Source organism: Sceloporus undulatus, chromosome 2 (genome assembly GCF_019175285.1).
Source record: "Sceloporus undulatus isolate JIND9_A2432 ecotype Alabama chromosome 2, SceUnd_v1.1, whole genome shotgun sequence".
In the NCBI taxonomy this organism is placed as follows: Eukaryota; Metazoa; Chordata; class Lepidosauria; order Squamata; family Phrynosomatidae; genus Sceloporus; species Sceloporus undulatus.
The window spans coordinates 261,873,468-261,888,279 of NC_056523.1; the positions used below are offsets into that span (position 1 = coordinate 261,873,468).

The window sequence follows — 14,812 nt, forward strand, 5'->3', positions numbered from 1 at the left end:
AACAGACCTTACTGTCAGGAAGTTCCTCCTAATGTTGAGGTGGAATCTCTTTTCCTGTAGCTTGCATCTATTGCTCTAGGTCCTAGTCTCTGGAGCAGCAGAAAACAAGTTATCTCCCTCCTCAATATGACATCCCTTCTAGTATTTAAACAGGGCTATCATATCACCTCTTAACCTTCTCTTCTCCAGGCTAAACATCCCCAGCTCCCTAAGTCATTCCTCATAAGGCACAGTTTCCAGACCCTTCACCATTTTAGTCACCTTCCTTTGGACACGCTCCAGTTTCTCAACATTCTTTTTATGTCATGGTGCCCAGAACTGGACACAATATTCCAGATGGGGCCTGACCAGAGCAGAATAGAGTGACACAATTATTTCCCTTGATTTAGACACTATACTTCTATTGATGCAGCCTAAAATCTCCTTGGCCTTGTTAGCTGCCACATCACACTGTTGACTCATGTTCAATTTGTGGTCTACTTGGACTCCTAGATCCCTTTCACATGCAGTCTCGTTCAACTGTGCAAGTTTTTTTCCCCTCCCACTTTTGGGTACTTGCACTGTTTGTCTTGTTCCCTCTATGACAGTTAGACTATTTTTTCAGCCCTTTTGCCTTCCAGAATACTGCCTCCCTCCCCCACATAACTCAGTTTAAAGCCCTCCTGATCAAATTTTTGAGACTATTGACAAAATGTTTTTACCAACTGGCATGAGATGCAACCCATTCCTTGCCAGAAGTCCCTCCTCATAGAATCTCAGACCATGATCCAAAAATCCAATTCGTTCTTGGCGGCACCATCTGCAGAGCCAGTTATTTACCTCTGCTATTTTCCTTTCCCTTCCTGGACCATGCCCTTCAAATGGGAGAAGAGATGAGATGAAAACCTGTGCATGCCCAAAGTCTCAAAATCCCTTATGATATTCTGAAGGCTCTGCTTTGCAGTATCATTGGTTCCCACATGAACCAAAAGAAAGAGGGACAGTCAGTAGACTTGTCAGCCTCTCTGTCACATCATGGATCTTTGCCCCAGGGAGACAGCACACCTCCCGAGACATCTTCTCAGGCCCACAAACCACTGGATCACTACCGCTCAGCAAGGGGTCCACCATCACCACCACATGCCTCCTCCGAGGCTTAGCAGTTGCTGTTCCCTTTGGTGGTACTCCCAAGGTCCCCTGCTCTGTCCCTGAAGTCTATCCATGCTGCTCTTCCTCATCATCCTTGATAAATAGATAGATTCAAATTGATTCTGTAACTGCAAGCTCACAGAACTTTCCTTGGTTTCCCTACTTATGTGTGTGACATTGCTCCAACTATCTACTTCTGTTGTATGTGAAGTGACCTCCTCCTCCCCAGCAACTTCCTCTGTGTGTTTCCCGTCCAGGACCATCTGGTCCGTTCTGGTCAGGAAAACTTCTTGCTCCCTATGATGCTGAAGAGTATCTGCCTGGGACTCCAGCTGCTGTACTTTCTCTTCTAAGAGGGCTACCAACTTGCACTTAGTGCAGGTGAAGTTCCTCACATCTGTAGACAAGAAGACAAACATCCCACAAGTGTTGCAGGTGACTGCAGCAGGTCCCTCAGTGCCCATACTAAAAAGTCTTAAGGAGGCACTGAAGAAGTCTGTGGGCTTCCCCTGTTAAACACTAGTGTAAAGAACCCCTGTGGGCCTGGCCTTTGTCCCCAAACTCTGTTAGCGAGCTCTGTCCACTGGGACTATGGTTATGGACAGAGGTCCTGGCTACTAGCTGGTTCCAGAGGCAGATCTCTGACTCACTCCCTCTGAGCAAGTCCCCACAAGCCTCTTAAGGGAGCAGTGAACAGAAAAGTGTAAAATTGAAGGAGATGTCCTCCAACACTGTGCCCAGGTGACCTTCTCCTCTGTACTCCAAACCCTCCTTGACTATAAAAAATAAAAATGAAAGTGAAAAGAAAAATTTGCATGCTGTTAGGAAAGGGGCAACTTCCCCTGTCGAGCCCTTGAGTCACTGTTAGTAAGTGCTGCATCTCTCATTGCCACAGATAACCTCCCATCCAAAATTGACCAAAGTCATTTAAGAGTGAATGACATATTTATGTAAGTTGGTGTCTTCTAGGAGACATTAGAATAGCTAAATTGCACCCTGTCTCTGTTGTATCTAATGTGTGGCCTGAGACAGTGCATCTCAGATAGTAATCCACTTCCTTTATCCAATAGATTTCAGTAGGAGCCATTCTGAACAATCAATTCCATATGTACTATTTATTTAATTTTTTTTTATAAAACCCTTCATCTTAACACTATTAGGGCATTTCACAAAATGTAATATTTATTGCAATCAAGAAATAAGAAGAATAGGAATGGGGAGGGTACTTATAAAAGAACTAGACATGATCCTAAAGTGTAAAAATATACAACAGAGTACTAAAGTCAGAATCATCCAAGTCCCCATCACCATATACGGATGTGAGAGATAGACCGTAAAGAAACTCAACAGAAAGAAAAACAGTTCATTTGAGATGTGGTGCTGGAGAAGAGCGTCGAGGATACCATGGACACCCAGAAAGACAGACAAATATCTTGATCAAATCAAGCCTGAACACTCTGGAAGTCAAGATGATGAAACTGAGGCTATCGTGCTTTGGCGACATCATGAGAAGGCATAAATCACTAGAAAAGACAATAATGCTAGGAAAGTTAGAGGGCAGTAGAAAGAGAGGAAGACCGCATGCCAGATAGCTAGGCACAATCAAGGAGGTCACGGGCCTGAATTACAGGACCTAAGCAGAGCAGTGGGGGAAAGAGAGTCTTGGAGATGCCTAATCCATGGTGTCACCAGGCGTCATGGTCAACTTGAGGGCAGTTAACAACAACAGAATAAATAGGAGTAGGTGGGTGTGTGCACACTTTGAAGTCACCTGTTGATGTATGACAACCCCATGAATTTCATAGGGTTTTCTTAGGCAAGGAATGCTCAGAGGTGAGTGCCAATTTCCTTCCTCTGAAATATCACCTATAGCACATGGTATTTGTTGATGGTCTCCCATCCAGTTACTAACCAGGGCTAACCGGCTTACCTTCCAAGATCAAACTGGATCAGTGCCTTAAGGGTACTTAGGCTATAATAAGTAGTTACTGACAAATTAATGCTTGGATAAAATAGGTATGAACGTAGCACCAAAAATAAAATACTTTTACCACCAGCCACTGCACCATGGTGAGGGTGTTCTACGCTTGGGGTGCCACAACAGAGTGGGCTGTTGCCCTTGTTTTCACATAATGTAGCAAAGGTTCTTGAAGAAGCCTCCCTTGAGGATCTCGAAGCACATGAAGGCTGGTGTAAGGAAGGAAATTTGCTCTTTTCAGTATTTGTATCTCTAGCCATGTGTGGCTTTAAAGATAGTGACTCACACCTTGATTGGCCTTGAAAGTGAATAGGTCTTTTTAACTCCACCTTTAGGCCACTACATTCTACACGAGCTGAAGCTTCCAGGTCTTCATCAAAGCCCCACCACAAACAGTGCAACACAGGCGCGTTACAGACTGCCTAAAAGCGGCGGTCTGCTGCCACCACCAGTTGCTGTGTCCGGGAACTGCAGCAGCCAAACCATGCGGTTCCCAGGCACAGCAAAAAAGAAGCACCAAAATGGAGCTTCTTTTTGCGCCCCGGAAGTGGCGCTGCGAGGCGCTAGTCATGCACTTGCGGCGTCACTTCCGCTGTGCGACGTCCAGACGCTATGCGCCCACGATGTCAAAATGACAGCGCCCGTGTAGAACGGGCGCCACCATTTTGTACGGACCCAGTCCGTACTAGGGTTAGGGGCGTCAGGAAGTGATGCCCCTTCCTAACCCTAGTACGTCCTGGGGACGTACTATACGCCCGTCCGGAACGGGCCACAGTAATCCAATAACCGGAGCATGAAGCACTTGCCCTATTCTTTCCCAGTCCCAGAACAATCAAGGCCAGTAGCAAACCAGGGAAAGCTGATGAAGTGTGTTCCAACCCATCAAAGGCACCTGGGCCTCAAGGAACAAGAATCAATCAAGGCTACTACTAGAACAGTGATAGTGAAAGTAGTGATCCATGGACTGGTGCCTGTGCACAAGCCATTAGCTGCTGGTCATTGAAGAGTTTCCAGGAAAGAAAGGAACAGTTGTGGTCACTGGGCACAAATGCCGATCTTGACACACTGAAAGAAATTGAGCCCCACATCAGAAAGCTCAAGAAGCACTGCCCTAGAGTACATATCTACTGTTGCAGGGAGAGTATCACCCTTCTTCAAGTGTGTTGAGTGCCCAGTTCCTGAATATAAGGACCATGCAGGGTGTCAGTTTTGGTGGAATTGCATAGGCAGTGCTCCCTTTCATCTAGATATCTCCAACTTCAGCTCCTGTTTCTTGGTGTCAGGCTACAGTGTGGTCAGATCTAAAGGTGATAAGCATAGGCAATGCTTAGTCTGATCTCTTCTGTTACACTATACCCTTTCACACCTCTCTCGTTGGATATAGGGTTTTATAATTAATATCTTGTGTTGGGTATATTTTGAGAAGCCATGATGACCTGTGGAAACTAGGAAGTTAAATGTGTAAGGAGTCACATTGACTTGAGGACATGCAGAGACCTAAACAGTGCTAAAATAAACACTAAATGGGTTTGCTAATCATCCCCCCCCCCAGCTCTTTGCATTTTCTCTCATGATAGAGACAAAGGGAGTCCCAATGCAAAGCAGTGAGAGACCATACCCTTCGCCATAGTTCCTGATGTATTTCTATTCACCTTTCCTGCCCAACCACCAGGGATTGTCTCAAATCTAATGAATGTTTTGTTACTCCAGAGCTAAAGCTATCAGCGATTCTAGACTTTAGTTAGACCCCTTTAGTCAGTTCCATGGGAAACCCATCAAAGCCTTTGTTACACCTTGTGGTAACATCAAACATCAAGGGGCTGAAATGGGATATAAATATCTGCCCCAGCCATCGCCATGGTATTCACAGGTGGGGGAGTGGTTTACAGGCCAGAACTCCATTTCATTTCATTTATTACTGCAAACAGCCAGCATAGAACTCCATTCCACTCTCACTGTATAACCCTTAGACACTGTCTGAGCCGCTCCTGTTTCCATGCACCTCTCTTCATGACTGGCCGTTATTGCTCTCTTTAACTTGTGATTCCTCTCTATCCAGCCTTCCACACCTTTCTTTCTGATAACCTAGTATGGTTCTTGATGTTGCACTGTTTTTTCTGTTACCATGTCTAAATAAATTTCTAAATAAAACCCTTCTGTTCACTGAAACTGGACTGCTCTCTGCAGTTATTAGTGCTATATACAGCTGAAAAGATCCCCAAAGTTAACCTTCTCTCACAGATCTCCTTTTGAGCTATAATGTCCCCACAATTTCAAAGAGATACTTGCACTGCTGGTGGGGATCCTCAGTGTCCCCCATCTTTTAGATTAACACTTCCACCTATATTTTTTTTTAAAAAAAAAAACTTTGAGGGGCTTCCTTTCAGAAGACCCATAGCATAAATCTGCCATCTATGCCTGTTTGTTCTATGTCTGTTTTGTAACAGAGAATCCTTAGGTTAGAAAGAGTGTGGGGATTCAGTGGTAGAGGAACCACTGTTTCCTATATCCTGGGCAGAAAATAGGATAAGGATATCTCCCCCGCCCTAGTTGTTTTCTTTCAAGGGGGGGGGGGTACAGATCACTTTGTCAGCTCATCCTTGCAGAGATCTGCAGATCCACTGGGTCTAAGGCTTCTGACAACATGCTTCTTTTCAGGTCCTGCCGTTTATACAAGATGGTGTCTAGTGGCAAATATCTTTCTCTGACAATGGATAAGCTTTGAGGGTAGAGGGCAGGTTTGCCATCACCAGCAATCCCCCATGGCCACTCTCAATGAGAGCTTAGGTTTTCTCCTTTAAAAAAAAAGAAGTGGACACAGTGGTATTTTTTTATGTATGAACAATTTGATGAGTAGCAGGTTTGGTGTCCTTTATGAAGCCCATTTTGAATGTGGATTCTGAAGCCAGCCTTCTGTCCAGCTGAAAGCTGTGACAGGAAAGCTATTTCATTCCTCTCTTAATATGTACATACAGCAAAACGTCTTAAGCCATATGGCATACAGAGTAGAAGGGAACCAGGATGGTGTTTTCATTATATCCATTTCCATCTACCGCTGTTGTCTTTCCAGTTGCATGCTTCCTGGTGTAGCAGTTTATTCGCTTGACCCACTTCTACAATAGGTTTGCCGAATTAAATGCTCATACTTCATTGCTTGCTCTCACAGAGCATTCCTGTGACTGAAGAGGGGAGAGCAGATTTTTCAAGGCAATGAATCAATCCTCCTCTGGCCGTTTTCAGAAGGAAATCTTTATTTCACTAATATTCCCTCAACCATGTACACATCGGTGATTTTTGTTAGAACAAATTTTTTTAATGTAAGGAATATATATGCATCTAATAGAGAAGCTATTTCGCTGAAACTAAAACCACATGAGAAAATATCTTTAAAATGTCATTAAAGTAGTGTTTTATTAAAAAAAAAATAAACCATTAAAAATAGTGCATCAGAAATTCAGCCTGTATCTTTAAAATGTAAAAAGTAAGAAAAGATTGCTAGAATTAAGGTATAACTGAACTTCAAAAGATAAAGTCTTGGATTTTTTTTCCCTTGACATATGAAAGTAGTTCACAATTTTCCTGTAAGAAAAATCAAATAGCAATCTCTCTCTCTCTCTCTCTCTCTCTCTCTCTCTATATATATATATATATGCACACACACACACACATACATACACACACACACATATCTGAGGAGGAGCAAGAGTCCTGCAGCACTTATCTGTGTGTGTGTGTGTGTGCATGTGTGTGTGTGTGCATGCACACCTTATTTAATGGACAATGTTTATTTTATCAGAAAATACTGGGGGGGGGGGGGTAGGATTTATTTATATCAGTTATTATTGTTATTAATGTTGCCTACTGAACCTTTTCTCTGTATTTTCCCTACACTTCTTTACTTTCTGATTCTCCTTTTTTTTCCTTTTTGCAATTTTGCTTATAACTCTTTACTTTGAGGGCTGAGTAGGTGCTTATTCGATTTTATTCATCAAGCGGGGAGTAACATCATCTGCCCTTTGTCTGACACTTAAAAGCATCCAGAAATAGCTACCTTATTTTAATCATCAACTGATGTCAGGTTTTGCTTTACTTCTTGCCAGCCTTGGCATATCAACCAGAGAGCCAGTGGCTCATTAACTCCCTCTATAAGTCACTATGTTCACAGCCAGTAGGCAAACTGCATGGTTGTTGAGTGTTTTTTTTTTTCTTTTCTTTCCTCTGACCTAAGAATTTTAATGTTATCTGGAGTCAGGCCTGGTTTTATATGGAGAGCATGCAGCTGAGCAGAGAGCAACCTTTCATCACATGGACCAGCCTAGTTAGAGCAAACAAACCGGAGTGAGCTTACAGAAGCAGGAAGCATTTAGCCTCTCCCATGGCAGAATATATTCTTGGCTGGGCCACCTTGCCTTGCTTTGCCTTGCCTTCCCCCTCCCCCTACTGCCTCCTGCTTGCACCAGATTGTGGTGTTACATCACTGTTTTCCTTTGCTCTTTGTGGCCTGTGCTGCAGTGTCGGGCTTGGCCAATGAGACAGCAGCCTTTCCAGCCTGCGCCAGCCAATCCAGAATCTCCCTTTGCTGGAAATATGAAGCCCTTAGGGGAAGGCAATAACAAAAGCCTTTCACTGCAGACAAATGTTAAGTGTCTGTGCAGACTTTTTTCCTGTTTTTAATTTTATTACTCCCAAGAATGGAGGGGCTTGTTGTTTCTTTCATGTTTCCCTTTCAAGCAATTTTAATTATACATTTGTGCTACATCAGAGATTCGGGAACAAAGTGATTCAGCCTATTGCATCTTATGCTAAAAATGCGGTCACCTTCTGGCAATACCAATATATTCCAGGGCTGTAAATATAGCTGACATGCTGAAGAATTTTAAGCAGTTGGAAAGGTCTCTGACACCACACGCAATGCCCTAGAGAGTAAATGATGAGAAAAACAGACCACTCTCCCCCACCCCCTTTTCCAGTTTTATCGGGTGTCTTTCCTTTTTTCCCCCCCTTTTCTTTAAGGGGTGGAAATGAAGTGTGTTTTCCCAGCTGTTACATTTGGTAAGAGCCAAAAGAAGCATAAAAATAAACTATTTTAATTACTGTTAGTCTTACCTCAGCAAAGATTTTATCTTTCATATCTGGAGTTTATTTTTTTAAAAAACACTGAAACCAGGATACGTATTCTATCTGATATCCTACTGTCATTTTACAATAACAAGCTAAAACCATGCAGGGAACCATTTTTTCCCTGATACGCTGTTGAAAATGCTTAAAGGAAATCCCTTCTTCCCTAGTACTTTAGCTAATAGCATTTCAAAATACTTTCCTGCTGTTAAAAGGACCCAGAGGAAATAAGTTGCAGGTTACATGTTTTCTTTACATTGGTGCCGCAGTCTGGGGAAAGTTTAATGCAAAATTAGAAATCACAGTAGTGACGTAAAGCAAGCTGACAAACTGGGAACATGAGGCATGATTTCATTATTAATTTATTTACTTATTATTTCACTGGTTATAAAGCAGGAACTGGAGCTAGAAGATGCAAAGGTCTAGTAAGGGGGGAAACTCATTCTGACTTGGCAACTGGTGTTACATATTTAGAAGGGATATCTTTGCAGCTAAATTATATTATTGCTTCAGGCCTATTGGATCACATATTTTAATTCTGAAAAAAGAAATGACTGCTACGTGTATATATACCATATCTAATGAATAAAAGATGTCATTGTGTTCAGTAGCCCAAGAGCCTAATTGTTATAAATGGTTTTTATCTGTGAGAGTAGTGTTGATGAGAAACCAAATAGCAGTTGTTTGTTTAATAAGGAATTGGAGAAGAATATTTACTGCCACAATGAATTGCATTTCTTATCTCTTTCCAGAGGGAAAGCATATATAAAGGATGGTATTTAAAGTTGATTTCCTGATACTATCTCTTTGTCTATTTAGATTGTGACTAAGATAAATGAAGGGCATCCCATATCTTGTAAAGAAAATATAGATATTATCTGTGTTTAATGGTATCTAGGGCATAATGTGTATCAAATATGTATAATTTCCAATAAAGAAAATAGTTATATTTTTGTAGCATACACAATATGTACCGTGGCTTTAAAATATATGTAAGTCAAATAAATAGAATCACTATTGTTGTGCTTTTAAAGATAAAGCAGATCTTTCACAAGTCACGTACTGCTTTTAGCTCTCATTATTGGCACTCCATTTATGTTAGCCGGCTGCCAAACAAAAGCAATTGTGTGCCATAATAGCAAAATTAAGAGGTGACTGTTGCCATTTTACAGCAGGACATACTGAAAACCATTTCCTTCTCACAGCTGTATCTTGATTATGTTCTCCTTCTGTGACTTGTCTGCACGCTAGCACATATACCTTCCTGTGGATTTTAAGTGGAGGTCACTGAAACCCAAAAAGAGGACACCTATAAACCACAGATTTGAAAGCAAATGAGAATGGAGCTCTGTGTTATTATTGTTGTTGTGTCATTCTATTTTTAAAGAACGTTCAGAGACTCTTGTTCTCACTGTGATAATTTTTGTTTCTCTCTCATCTGCAGGTGTCCTAGTTGTAAATGTTACATGGAGGAATAAAACATACGTTGGAACATTGCTTGATTGCACAAAACACGATTGGGCTCCTCCCAGGTAAGCCGTCATGTTGAGTCTGCTTTTTCTCTGCTTTCTCTTCTAAATTCTGATAGGAAAACTGAATAGAGAGACTCATAAAAACAATTTTATGTGACTGAAACCATACATGAAAAGAGTATATTCTCAGGTTAGGTGCTGTAAAATATAGATCAGGGGTAGGCAACCTTTTTGAGCCGGGGGCCGGGTTGCTGTCCCTCAGACAACTGGGGGGCCGAAGCCAAAAAATAAATAATTAAATAATTTTTAAAAAATTTAAATAAATAAATAAACCACACAAAAAAAATTACTGATTTTTTAAAAATGTTAATATAAATGCATGTTTCTGAGGCGTCTATAGACAATTGCCCCCCTTGCCCCAGCGCGCAAGAGGCCAAATGCCCCGGCGGCAATCGGCAGCAGGACCAGGCTGGGGCCGGTCCCAAGGCCTCGCCAGGCCGCATCCAGCCCGCGGGCCGCAGGTTACCTACCCCTGATATAGATATTAAGGGGAAATATATTATGGTGTTGGAAAGGAGTTCACTATTAAGATGTTCCTTCTTATGGCATAAAATCCTGTCGGAGAAATCCTGTTATGGAAGCCCTCCTCTGATACGTTGCGGGTGGTAATCAGCCAGAAACTTTTTCCATTATGACACTCAGCCTATGGATTGTCTTGCCCAGGGAGGTATGGCCTGCTTGCCCACTCTTCTCCATTTCTTCAGGAGGTTAATTAAGATCATTTGATTTTTATGTTTCATGCTGCTATTTTAGCATGATGATTCTGAAGGTCTTATTTTACTTTTACTACATTTTTTGCATTTAACCTTGTTTTATTGTTAACTGCCTTGATGGCTAGGAAGCAGTGTACAAAGGCACATAATGAATGAGAATTCAATCCTCACTCCATTAAAATACATACAGATTTGTCTCACCCATTCTCCTTATTCAGATGATATGACTGAGGCTGTCTTTTGTCATGAGCATTGTTGGTTTGATGTGTACTCAGTCTGTTGTTTATGGTATTTTCTCCTGTCTACCCAATTCTGGTTTTATTTACATAGGTTTTGTGAATCACCAACAAGTGACCTGGAAATGCGAGGTGGTCGGGGAAGAGGAAAACGAGCAAGGTCTGCAGCAGCTACAACCACACCTGGGACTGATGTTAGCTTTACGGAGTCCAGAGGATTGCAGAACAAGAATAGAGGTGGTGCCAATGGAAAAGGGAGACGGGGCAGCCTTAATTCTAGTGGCCGCAGGACGCCTCCAAATTGTGCCATAGAAGACATAAAAATTAGCCCCTTGTCCACCAATAAAAGGAAAAATAAGCCACCCATGGAACTAGATTTGAACTCTAGTTCAGAGGACAATAAATCTGGAAAGCGTGTTCGTACCAATTCTAGAAGTACTCCAACCACTCCCCAGGGGAAACCAGAGACTACTTTTTTGGACCAAGGCTGTTCTTCTCCAGTTTTGATTGATTGCCCCCATCCCAATTGCAACAAAAAGTACAAGCACATTAATGGGTTGAGGTATCACCAGGCTCATGCACATTTGGACCCAGAAAACAAATTGGAGTTTGAGCCTGACTGTGAAGACAAAATCTCAGATTGTGAGGAAGCACTCAGTAATGTGGCACTGGAATGCAATGAGCCAAGCACAAATGTATCACATTTTGATCAGCTGAAGGCACCTACGTCTCCTTGTTCACTCAGCACTCCTGGGACACCAAAAGGGAAGAGGGAGCAGGCTAACAGCGGTAGGAATTCTGGGAAAAAGAGGAGTTTAAACAGTGAACTAAACAGCCTGCCAGTCATTTCTAACATGACAGTGACTTTGGAGAACTGTTCAGTGGCAGAAAGCATTTTAACTACTGAAATGCCCAAACTAGAAGCTGAGGGATTAATAGACAAGAAGAATATGGGAGAGAAAGACAAAGGCAAAAAAGCCAGTAACTGTAAAGTAGATAAAAACCTTTCAAAGCTTAAAGCTGCCAGACCCATTGCACCAGCTCCAGCTCCAACACCACCTCAGTTAATTGCTATACCTACGGCAGCCTTTACAACCACTACCACCGGTTCAATGCCAGGATTGCCCTCACTAACAACTACAGTTGTGCAGGCTACACCAAAGAGCCCTCCTCTAAAACCTATTCAACCAAAGCCCACAATTATGGGAGAGCCAAGCACTGTAAACCCTGCTCTCACATTACTCAAAGACAAAAAGAAAAAGGAGAAAAGAAAGCTGAAGGATAAAGAGAGCAAAGAGAGTGGAAGTCCTAAAATGGATTTGAAGCTGGGAAAGTTAGAGGACACAAAAGGGTCTGGGAAAGAGATTGCTGGGCATTTTTTAAAGGAACATCTCAGCAAGAATGAAGTGTTAGCTAATGGACTGTCAGAATCTCAAGAGAGCAGAATGGCAAGCATTAAAGCTGAAGCTGATAAGGTTTACACTTTCACAGACAATGCACCCAGCCCTTCTATAGGGAGTGCCTCAAGAATGGAATGCAGCACTTTGGTGAATGGACAGCCTTCAATGGCACCACTGCATGTGTTGACACAGAATGGAGCAGAGGGTGCTGCTGCTAAAACTAACAGTCCTGCTTACTCTGATATCTCTGATGCTGCAGATGATGGTGGCTCTGACAGCAGGTCAGAGGGTATGAGGTCAAAGGCCAGCTCCCCTTCAGATATTATTTCTAATAAAGACAGTGTTGTAAAAGGGCATTCTTCAACCCCTGTACAACCACCACAAGTAAAAGAGTCCAATTCTCCATATTACCATGGCTATGATCCTTATTATTCCCCAAGTTACATGCACTCTGGACAGGTTAGCACCCCTGCAGCTGGGAACAGCAATAACACGCAAGGAATGAAGATAAAAAAAGAAGCAGAGGAAGAAGCTGAAAAGAAAGACAAGGCCGAGCCAACAGAGCCCAAAAAAAGTGAATCTAACTCTACCAACTTGCAGCCTCAACACCAGTCAGTAATAACTCAGAGGCACCCTGCACTTGCCCAGTCACTTTATTATGGCCAGTATGCTTATGGACTTTATATGGACCAAAAGTCCTTAATGGCTTCTAATCCAGCTTACAGGCAGCAGTATGAAAAATATTATGAGGACCAGAGATTGGCAGAACAGAAAATGGCGCAGAGTGGGAGAGAGTGTGAAAGGAAAGGTGAACTCCCCCTTAAGGAGGCATCAAAAGATGACAAACTGAAAAACATCCCCTCAGCTACTATTTCAAAAGCCCCTTCTACACCTGAGGCCAGTAAAAACACTAAAATAGGGGCATCAGTCCCTAATAAAACTGAAGAAACAAACAAACCACAGATTCTGTCTAATCATCAACAACAGATTCAGTCAGATAGCTATAAAGCAAAGCAAATGGAAAACCACCAGCTCATAAAGGAAGCTGTGGAAATGAAATCTGTCATGGATTCTATGAAGCAGACGGGAGTAGATCCTGCTACAAGGTTTAAACAGGTAAGACCTCAGGGTGGAGAAGCAATGATTTCAAGCCTAAGGAATTTGAAACAGGTTTAGCCTTCATTCGTATCCACATTTCCCTGGAAGTAAGCCCCTTTGATCATGGTGGGATGCCTGCATAGGCTTGTGCTGTTGGTGTCTTCTTTGCTGCAAGAGTTATTACTGTGCTATCATTTCCTAGCTCTGTTTTACCTTGATGTCAGAATTGCATCAGAGTTTACAAGAGAACTTCAAGCACAATCTCCCATGACACAGTCCCATGTTAAATACATTATTAAGCCTATGTGCTGCATTCACTCTGATGTGTCAGCAGGGACTTCCTGATCTGCTGGTGATTGTTTTTACTCACCTTCAATGACCAGACAAATAGCCAACTGGAAACATGGCAGGATGCACAGTCTCTTTAGAGAGACAGTAAATCCAATTATCCCTGCACTTAAGGTAAATCAATCACACCATTTTGGAACCGCTGCTTGTATAATTAGAGAAGAGCCTCTTCTTGGCTTCCCAATTTCATCATAATTTAGTTTTTATATTTTGCATTTTAAACATCATGCATATATTCTCTTAGTACTTCCCACTACACTCTGCATGGGAAAAGTTTTGTTCATGGCTAGTTGATCAGTAGGTGACTGTGGACTTTCTGGCCTGATAAATTGTGAAACCACAGCAGGGTTATGTGAAAGGAAAGCTTCTGCCATGCATGCTCCTTAAACTGTGTGCATGAATCCTCATTTATGAGTACAGCTTGACTGTAAGATAGTTCTGCTGAGTGGAAGCCAGTTTCCATTTCCTATAAAAAGAAAGGGTGTGTATAAGTCGCATGCATATAATACAAAAGAAATGTTTTCTGTCTTTTAAATTATTCCATTCTGTACCTGATGGCAGATATGCTCCTCACCAGTTTGGTTTATCATATTAGGACGTCCTCAGATACAAATATATCACAGCCAAACTTGCAGTTTTGTACTTGCAAAAAATGTTCAAGCACAAAAAGGAGAGGTCTTGCAAGGATGTAAATAACATATCTCCATGTTAATCACTGCTTTTTACTCTGTCCAATCACAGAAATCTAGTCTCAGGTGCTTTTTACTATGCAGACTAATATTGATCGTACCTGGTTTGTACACTATTCATCCATTCCCAAACACTGGAATTAACAAACAGAAGTTCCCAGTTTGATTAAAAATATGGCAATTTTGTTTCTCTTTTTTTTTCCTCACCGTTCTAGAGCTAGGAATTTCCTTAATTAAGAAATCACAGATGGAAATTCCTTTCTGCTAAACATCACTTTAGGCTGCCTTAGTCCATGTTTAATAGGAAAATTCATTAATCTGGATTACCATATATTCATCTATATGTTATGAGTCTGAAGGCTGTTGAATTCACTTTTCTCTGGAAAAACCTGAGATGTCAGTGTATTTATATTGAATTACATGAAGTGTGAGCATTATCAAGAACATTCTTGATTTTAAAGCTCTGTATAATTTACATGCTTGCTCCTGTCTCGTTAAAATTAGTTATTCCAATAGAATTCTAAGGCTACAGTCTTCAGAAACCACCACAACTAATGTGAAAGCCCAGGGAT

General features: G+C 41.8%; 1 protein-coding gene across 5 annotated transcripts in view; it reads left to right on the forward strand.

The window, feature by feature from the left end:
* The window catches only part of ZNF608 (zinc finger protein 608), a 148,637-nt gene that overhangs the window by 124,344 nt on the left and 9,481 nt on the right, over positions 1-14,812 (forward strand). For all 5 annotated transcript variants that reach the window (XM_042451506.1, XM_042451505.1, XM_042451508.1 and 2 more), the window contains 2 exons: positions 9,669-9,756; positions 10,800-13,221. In XM_042451506.1, the coding sequence (XP_042307440.1) occupies positions 9,669-9,756; positions 10,800-13,221 (2,510 nt within the window). The remainder of the gene's footprint in view (positions 1-9,668; positions 9,757-10,799; positions 13,222-14,812) is intronic.